The following is a 9277-nucleotide window of genomic DNA, read 5'->3' as shown; positions in this document are numbered from 1 at the left end:
ATACAATTTAAAACATTTATATATATATATATATATATATATATATATATGTATGAATATATAACATAATATATAGATATATATATAGATATATATATATATATATATATATATATATAATATAAAAACATGAAATGAATGTATATACTAATTAAAACTTAATAGTATATCGAGTCCAATATTTTACAAAATAGTTTAATTTTTAGTTTTATTCTTATTTTATATTTTATCTCTTAACATTAGAACATTTTTTTTCCTAATTTAAAATGAAGGTTTTTTAGTTGTTAAGCAATGTTATTACAAGAATATAATCAAATAACCTATTTTGACAGCCCAATAAAGATAAATAAGTTCGTACGAAGACGAGATTTTGCTTTGTTTTTTTTTTTTAATATGTAATTATACTATAATTTTGTTAAAAACTTAATTAACTTTTTTTTATTTATTTATTTATTATAAATAACAGTATATACAAGCAATTCGTTAAATTCCAATTCTTAACAAAGAAAAAAAAAGATAAAAAAAAATCTATATGAAAATAACCTAGATATATATAAATTTTATACCATTTTTTTAATAGAAAATTTATGAATTAAATAAATAAAAAAAAATAATTATTCTTTTAAAACATTTTATATTCTAATTTTTGTTGTATTCGTTTTATGTTATATAATTAAAATTCAAAAATGCTCTTAAATTTACAAAAAACTTTTTTTACCAAATTACAAGAAAAAAGAATTTATTCATGTATAAAGGATTAAATATATAATTGAAAATTGTGCCAGTATAAAATCGCATAATGTATTATAAAATAAATTTTTTCAAATTTTTATACAAAATATAGGTATATATATTAAAAATAGAATATACTTAACTTCGTACGAATTGTTTTACAAAAAACTTAAATAGATATAATTGTAATACTTTTGTTATTTTTGTATATTATAATTCTGATTACGTTAAAACAAAAAAAATAATAAAAAAAAATGAAAGAAAAAAAATGTTGGTAAAAAGTAAATTTTTTTTCGGGCCCATTTATGTATTTATTAAATATTTTTTAAATAAACAATTTTATTACAAAAATCAAAAAATTAATAAGAAATTTTTATATTTATTTCTTGCTATTACGTATCGTTCCTAGAAAATCCTCAAATAACAATTTTGTTATAAAGATTTCGGTTTTTGTTAAAACATCAATTGATTGCAAAATACACAATACAATTAATTTAAATTCAATATTTTTTCTATGTTCTCCAATATTACAATCTCGCAAGTTATTATAAAGTAAACCTTACTGAACGTTAAAAGATATATTTGTCCAAAAATAAATTTTTGTATTTTGACTATTATTTGACAATCTACATATGCATATTGCTAAATAAATATTTACGAATCCATCAAAATGTTATTCAAAATGAAATCTTTATGTTTACAAGTATCAATATAATTATGTGAAGTTCTAAAATAAAAAATAATAATAATACATAAATGAAGATGAACCGTGTAGATTCCTTAAATAAAATAATTTTTACGTTACAGTAATAAACGAAAATTTATTTTTTTTTTTTTATTATTTTTATAACGTAGTTTTCAAAACTTATTTACTTAAACAAAAAAAAAGCGTAAATTCAAGACAAAATTAAAGTTATTCCATTTTGATTTTATCTTGAATTTAAAAAACATAATAATAATTATAAATTAATAGAAAAAACCTATTTTAATCAAATTAATAAAAAGATACATAACATTTTTTGTGATACAAAAATTTTAAAAAAGAAAAATAAAAAAAAATAAAAATTTTTTTGATAATATATTAAAACTATTATAAAAAATTAAAATTAAAAGAATTAAAATATTGATAAACAAAAAAAACATAAGAATAAACAGAAAAAATTGATGTCGTTTATTGTTACGTTTCTTATTATTTCTTCACGTATGCATTATACATGTATATCATTATGTACATAAGCGCATACTGTTCATATGGTGTGCAAAAAATACATGTATAGATTGTGTGAACAATTTTATAATCAAATGTATAAATTTAGATTGTAGTTTTATTGCATTAGGTTTTGTTCTTCTATACATTAACATAATTATTATCAACAAAATATATATTATAATTATATGTTCGTATATACATATGTATTTATAAATATATTTTATACATATTTACATATATATATGTATATTCACGTAGTATGTACGTTAATTATTTTTCTTTAAATTTTAGTTTTTAAAATAACACTCCTATGTCATAAATGTACATTATTATTAACTATTGAATATTATATTTACAAAATTCAATTTAATTAAATAATCTAATTATTAATTAAAAAAAGGTATGTTTGATTTTTTTTAGTTAGTGCACTAAGAAAAAAATAATAGAAATAAATGTAGACAGCAAATAAAAAAAAAGAAAATAGGAAAAAAATCATTGTGAAAAAAAGGTAACAAAAAGAATTATCATGAAAAAATTTAAATTTGTATTCATTAGCAAATAAAATACATAGTATAATATATGTGTATACTATACATATAAAAATTATATTGAAAAAATAAATAAAACAAAATTTAAATAAAATGATATATTTTTTAAAAAACAAGTGTGGGGTAACTTATTATTATTATTTTAGAAAACAAAATAACTTTTCCAATTGTAAATATTCCTTGACATTTTTTAATCGTAAATTCAATACAAATTTTGATATTAATTTTGAAAGTATAATTTCAATATTTTGCTTGTAGTTTTGATTCTAAATTGTAGAAGGGCAGCAACAATTTTGTATTAAAATTTTTAATATTAAGTTGATAGTAATTTTATAAAAATTAAGAGCATAAATTCTATGTAAATAACTTTTCAGAAACAGATAAAATAAGTTTAAAAATTTAGTCTTCGATAACGGATTAACTGCTGCGATAGTATATGTATATATAATAATAATATATCAATATATATATGTTATATACATATTTATATATAAAATTTATAATCAATTAAAAGATTATAATCAATCGATAATAATACATATAATAATAAATATTTATTATGTTTTTTCTCTTAATTTTATTTTCTATTTCTAAAAATTCTAAATTTATGAGACTTAACAGCTTAAAAATTAAAATTTTTGCAAGATGACTTTATTAAAAGCCCTTAAAAATACGGTTGGAAAAGTTAGTTGTTAAAAAATTATATACAAATTTTTCCTTCAAAAAATTTTTTAGGCTTCTCTATATGAATATATATATAAACTTTTAAAGATTTCAGTGTTGGTACAATAGTTTATTTGCAAAATTCTAAACCTAACTTGATATGATCATAGGAAAAAGATAAAGATTTAAATAAATTGCTAAAAATTTCTTACAATTTAAATTCGGTTGCAATGTTGAATAACAACCAAATCATGCTTACACGAAATGAAACTAATTTAAACTTTAGCTTTTTTGAGAAACTTCAGAAATTCGAATTCGGAAATAATTGATATTTAAATAATTTTTAATTAATAAGTTATCGCAAAAGAAAAATATAAAATAAAAAATTTTACTCTTTTTTTATAAATTTATCAGCAATTTGTGTGCAATTTATATTTGCGTGCACAGGCAAAAACGTACCGAAAAATTTTAGAAAACTGCAAAAATAAATCTATTTTAAACCCCAAATAAATACAATTTCTGTTAATGCTAGATAAAATATTAATAAAAAAAATAATGTCAAACAGATTATTTTAACGTGTGCTTCAAACTAAGTTTTAACTGATTCATATAAAACAGTTGGTTCAAACCAATGAAACAAATTATCCGTTCAGTTTTCATACAGATATAAAAACAAAAAAAATTATATTCAATAAATTTTTTTGTTTTTTTTTTTTGTTTTTAAGTGTTATTTTAAAAATTAATGATATTTCAACTATTATTTTTATGATTGATATCTTGGAAATTTTTTACAGAATAATTTATTTCTGTTTTGAAAATAGTACCAGCTATCAAAATAAACACATAATTTAATTAAATTATTTTAGTGATATAATGGCAATTTTACAATATGTATATATATATATATGAAATTAATGAAAAGAAGAAATATACATTTATAAAAATTAATTCAATGAAGTAGTTAAAATATAAAAAAAATAAATGTATAATAACCTAATTATAAATTGTTCGTCCAGTTTAAATCCTTTCTTAAAAAATACAAACTAATATTCTTCGAATTTTATACTATTATTTCAGCAATTTGTTTTGTTTTCTTGATTTTTTAAATAAATATAAAAAAATTGTAGATTTTTCTAATAAAAATTATATGCACATATAATGTATTTATATTTACATATACACATATTACACATATATAAGTATATGTAATATTTATATAATATATATAAATATGTATTAATATTTATAAATTAAGTATTGATTATTTTTTATTAAAAAATTTGAAAAAAAAAAAGAATTTTTAGTGTTAACTTCGAAATTATTGAGGAGAAAATAAAAAGGAAAAAAAGTGCATAGGGAAAAATTATACATAAAACCTAAAATTACAAAAAAAAAAAGTAACAGAAAAAAATGATGTATATGAATGTAAGATTAATTTAAAAATTTAATAAGATTTTTAGGAATATAAAAAATACAAAAAAAAAAAAAGAAAAAGAAATGATTAAGAAAATATATAAAAATAAAATTCAAACAGAATTCTGTTTTTTTTACCGAATGCTTGATTGCTATTTGTGGCCGTATACAAAACTCTGATTACAGCCTCAATTTACAGACAAATGTAACACATTATTTTGTGGAAGTTTTTAAAATAATGAACACTTTTACCTTAAAAAATTAACTCTTCCTATGTTATAAAAATAAATTTAAGCTTTTCTTTCTAATAATAGATATGGGGTTTACATAATTTTCAATTATGTTATATTTTTTTATATGATATCACTTTCATTTAATATTGCAGTATTTCTTGCCTTCTTGCTTTAAGCTAGTCGACGAGTATAAATGGGGTATGAGAACTATTGAACATTTATTAAAACGTGATGTATTAAATATGTATATTTATTGAAGTTATATACACTTAGAACAGTTCAAGCTCAAAAATATCAGAACTCAAATATTAATTCGGTAAAAAAAATCTGCATTTTAATTTTCTCATCGAAAGCTAAGGAATTGAGTTAGTATCACATATTCATTCTGTATTTTCCATGTGAGACGAATGTTTTCCGTTTTCCATCACGTTTTTTTTTTCAAAAATTCTTTAGTTTTGGAAATTCGATTGAGTTTAACCAATATTTGCTTTACCTTGTCATGCTCAAAATACTTCTTAAATTTATGTTATATTTATTCCAAAAAAAAAATGGGTTCATGGTTGTATAAGTTCTCACAAATACTGGAAAACTATTGCGTCATATATAGTAAATTATAAAGCCTACGTTATTCATCAAATTATGACAAATTTTTTTTTTCAATAAAAAGCATTTATTTTTTATCATTTTTCTTTAATAAAAGATGCTCATATATACATAACAGTATTTAAAATTTTTTTGCACCTCTGTTGAAACCCCTATTATTTCCTCTTCCGCTACAACTTGCCACTCTACCTCTACCTAGTTTTTTGAATATTTTACCACTTACATAACCAGAAGTTGACGGATTTGCATTTGGAATGGACGAAGTCATTGGCTCCTTATCTTTATCAGGTAAATGTGAAACATGTAGGCTATCCCAAAGCAGCTTTCCGTCCGTCTCTGAATTACACAACTCAGATAGCTCTTCGACAGTTTTTTTTAACAATTCTTTTAAGCTTCCACCGTTTCTCATGATTTTATGAATATTTTTTGAATTCACACCAGGTAAACGTGTCATAAAATCATAAATATTTGAGTTAAAAATATCAACCTCAAATTGTGACGAGTCATCATTACCAAGAGCGACAGCCGCCATGCTATCCGGTTCCTCTTTACCATGCTTTAACTCTTCAAAAAGTTGTGCTGTAGCATATGGACTTGGAGACCATATTAAACGTAATTTAGGAAAATGTAAAGTTAATAGTTGCAATCTTTGAACAACATCAGCGTTAGATGAAACAGTTGAAACTCCTGATAACATGAATTTATTCTACAGCGAATATGTTGTTGATAATAAAATTATTTGAAAATAACTTGCAGCTCTTTTTTCTTTTAAGTAAAGTATTAATAAATTTATATGTACCTGCAAGTGGAATGGTTTGTTTTGATCAAATTCTATTAATAGAATAGGTTTTGCATAAAATCTTTGCATTTGAATACATTGATTATATAGGCGACCAGAATTTAATGACCCAATTAAATCCGATATAGATTTCCTTTCAACACAAATCTCTGGGGTTAAGATGTAATCTCCAATCTACAATTTATTTAGTCATTAAGAAAATGAAAACCAAATTTAATTTTTAACGATAAAATATTACAGTAATTGTTAACGGAATAACTTGCAATCCACGGCGATGTATTAGGCAAGGTAAGTCAGATCGAAATTCTCGCATATCAACTATAATTTTCGGATGTACAAGCTCTTCTTTTTTTTCTTGCGATTCCTGCCCGCCAGCTTTACGACTACTTTGTTTCATTCCCCAAACGTCAAGCTCATCATGATCAATTGGCTTAAGGATTTCAAAAGCTTCATCTGTCTTACCATCTTGATATTCTGGAATCAACATTGTCTACGCAAACAGTTAGCATAACAAGCGCAATAAAACATCTTTTTTTTTTAAAAAAAAAGGTTACCTTTTTGGTATCAATTAATAATTCAAAAGCTTGTTTTTCTCTTCTTAAACTTGTTAAATATGATTGCTCTTCTATTGTTTTTGAATGGAACAAGAAAAAAATTCGCATTCTCTCTTTTGGTTTTCTTCTTAGCGTCGCTTCGTGCACTTCTAATTGCCTGACTGCTGTAACATTGCAATGATACATCACAACATACTGCGGCTGAAATTCATTTAATGTTCGATCTAATCCTTTTGCACCGTCTTTTTGGGTTTTAAAAGTCTGAATACAAATCATTGGTTGCATTTTTTTTGAAGATGCTGAAATTGCGGTTGTAAGGTCAAGGTTTTCCATCTACAAATTTTCATAAATTATTTATCTTAAATTGTTAAATAAATTAGTTTAACCTCTGGAAATGGTTCAAAAACCGACTGCTCATGCTTGATATCGTCATCTGTGTCAGAAATAGACTCTTTTTCCACATCTATATTCTGAGTCATTGTTAAAATATAGCTTTCCTGAAAAAGATCAGATTCAGGTTGAGCATCACCCTTATTCAAAATATGATCAAGATCATCTTCTTCAAATTTTTCTACATTTTCTTCTTGTTTTTTATCTAGGTTAATATCAGATTGTTGAGCACATTTTCCTTTGCTTTTTTGTTTGAAGGTGCTATCGACTTCTCTTTTGATTTTGTTATGTGAAAATTCTTTGTACACATCAGACAATTTTATAATAGGAACATCTGCCCGTATTGCCGTCGTAAATAGGCAACGCTCAGGACCTTCCATTAGAAACTGATTAAGTTGATAGCACGTCTTAGCGTCTTGACATAAAATTAACACTTTTACCGGTTCAGAATTTGATTTGTTATTGGTCTTGATATCGTTTGGTATTTCAACTCTTAATATTTCTGATAGTGCTTTCCACTTGGGACAATGCTCTGGCTCAAATTCTATCAAATTAAATTAACATAAATTTATATAATAAAGAAAATTTTAAATTTAATTAAATTAAATATAGTTCATATTTACCGCCTTGTGAATTATATACTCGATTTTTGGAAATACTAAATAAATTTTCGGCTGCATCAAGCAAAGTCCAACCAGAATTATTCATCGCATATTCTGTTGTTCTGTATTTTCTTGTAAGGTTGAAAGAACTTACAGCATCGCCATATATAGTAGATCTAAAATATTATTACATTTGAATTGATAAATAGAGGAGAGAGTTGACAACAAATAACAGATTTACATAATTAGGTTTCTTAAAACTTTTAGATCGGAAATAATTAATTTTGTCTGAGAATTTAAACGATGCCATATAGGATCTAATTGAGCTTGTAAAATTTTATGAAATTTTTTGGTAACACAATTTTCAGCAGTAACTTCCTCTAAATCGACATATCTGTTAATTCTCTTTACTTCTTTTATTAAATAATTCATAATATCCAAGATGTGTGCCTGGATTTTAGTCATATTTATAGTCATTGGAACGTGAAATTCTATAGCTTGAGATTCATAAGGTTTTATTGAATGTTGAATAGTAGCATGAAATCTTGGCCAAAGAAATAATTCCTTAACAAATAAATTCCTCATTGTGCGTTCTACATGGCTCCATCCGATTGTAAAAGATTCTGGACTTTGTGAAAATGCTTTTATAAATCCTGTTTTATTTTTTTGCCGATATAAACGGAGAGCAAAGGCTTCTTGACATGATTCTACTATTGTATGTGCTCGTAGAACCACAATTCCAGTTATTAAATCAATTGGTACTCTATTTTTTAGTAAATCAACAACCAAAATCCTAGTAGAAACAAATTGTATTCCACCCTCCAAATATGTAATTTCCCTAAAATACATTATATGAACTGATAAACATATTTTACCACTATTGTATAAATTATATTTCTAAATGTTTTATAAATATTGTATAAACTATTAATTAGCTAAGATTTGTTTAAACATAATTGAAAAACCCAAAGGATATACTTACCTTTCATTTACGGAATTAGATACTTCACGAATATATTTTTTTTCTAACTGTGATTTATAATATTCTTCTTCCCAATCTGAGCTATTAATGACTAATATTAAGTTGGCAAAATCACTGTAAGCTCTTAATATATGAATTAATGGACGATCATAAGAAATCCCTCTTAAAAAAAAACAAATTTTCTCATATTTATTTTAAAAATCAGGTAATTATGTACATGTGTACCTTGCACAGATCATTAATGCGTCTGATTGAATCATATCTAAAAAAATTTGTTTTTCATAAGGTAAAAGAATTACATTTTTCTTTTCTAAATATTCTTCAGCCGAAGTAATATCCGTCATGCAAGCGTCTTCATTTGTTTCATTTATTAAATTTTTAACATTTTCATTGTTGTTCAATTTCTGTTCTTCGATGAAGCAATTGTCTTCTTCCGTTTTTTTATTCTGAACATTTATTGATTCCATTTTATTTGTAATTGATTTAATTTGTTTAAATAATATATTTCACAAAAAAGTTAAATTTAAAACGGTATGTTTTGTGCTGCC

The 9277-nt window shown here is 23.2% G+C and overlaps 1 protein-coding gene across 1 annotated transcript; it reads right to left on the bottom strand.

Annotated features, from left to right (window-relative positions):
- Positions 1-5478: 5478 nt before the first annotated feature.
- Positions 5479-9277, bottom strand: LOC129611319 (DNA repair endonuclease XPF). Its single transcript, XM_055524402.1, has 9 exons — positions 8955-9277; positions 8730-8891; positions 7989-8585; positions 7769-7923; positions 7142-7689; positions 6756-7088; positions 6440-6691; positions 6202-6375; positions 5479-6108 (listed from the first exon to the last, which is right to left on the bottom strand). The coding sequence occupies exons 1-9, from the start codon at positions 9194-9196 to the stop codon at positions 5524-5526; spliced, it is 3048 nt and encodes a 1015-aa protein (XP_055380377.1). The 5' UTR covers positions 9197-9277; the 3' UTR covers positions 5479-5523.

Source organism: Condylostylus longicornis, unplaced genomic scaffold (assembly GCF_029603195.1).
Source record: "Condylostylus longicornis isolate FDR11 unplaced genomic scaffold, ASM2960319v2 ptg000049l, whole genome shotgun sequence".
Classification (NCBI taxonomy): domain Eukaryota; kingdom Metazoa; phylum Arthropoda; class Insecta; order Diptera; family Dolichopodidae; genus Condylostylus; species Condylostylus longicornis.
Note: the sequence above shows the minus strand (reverse complement) of the source record. Positions and strands in the feature narration are given on the sequence as shown.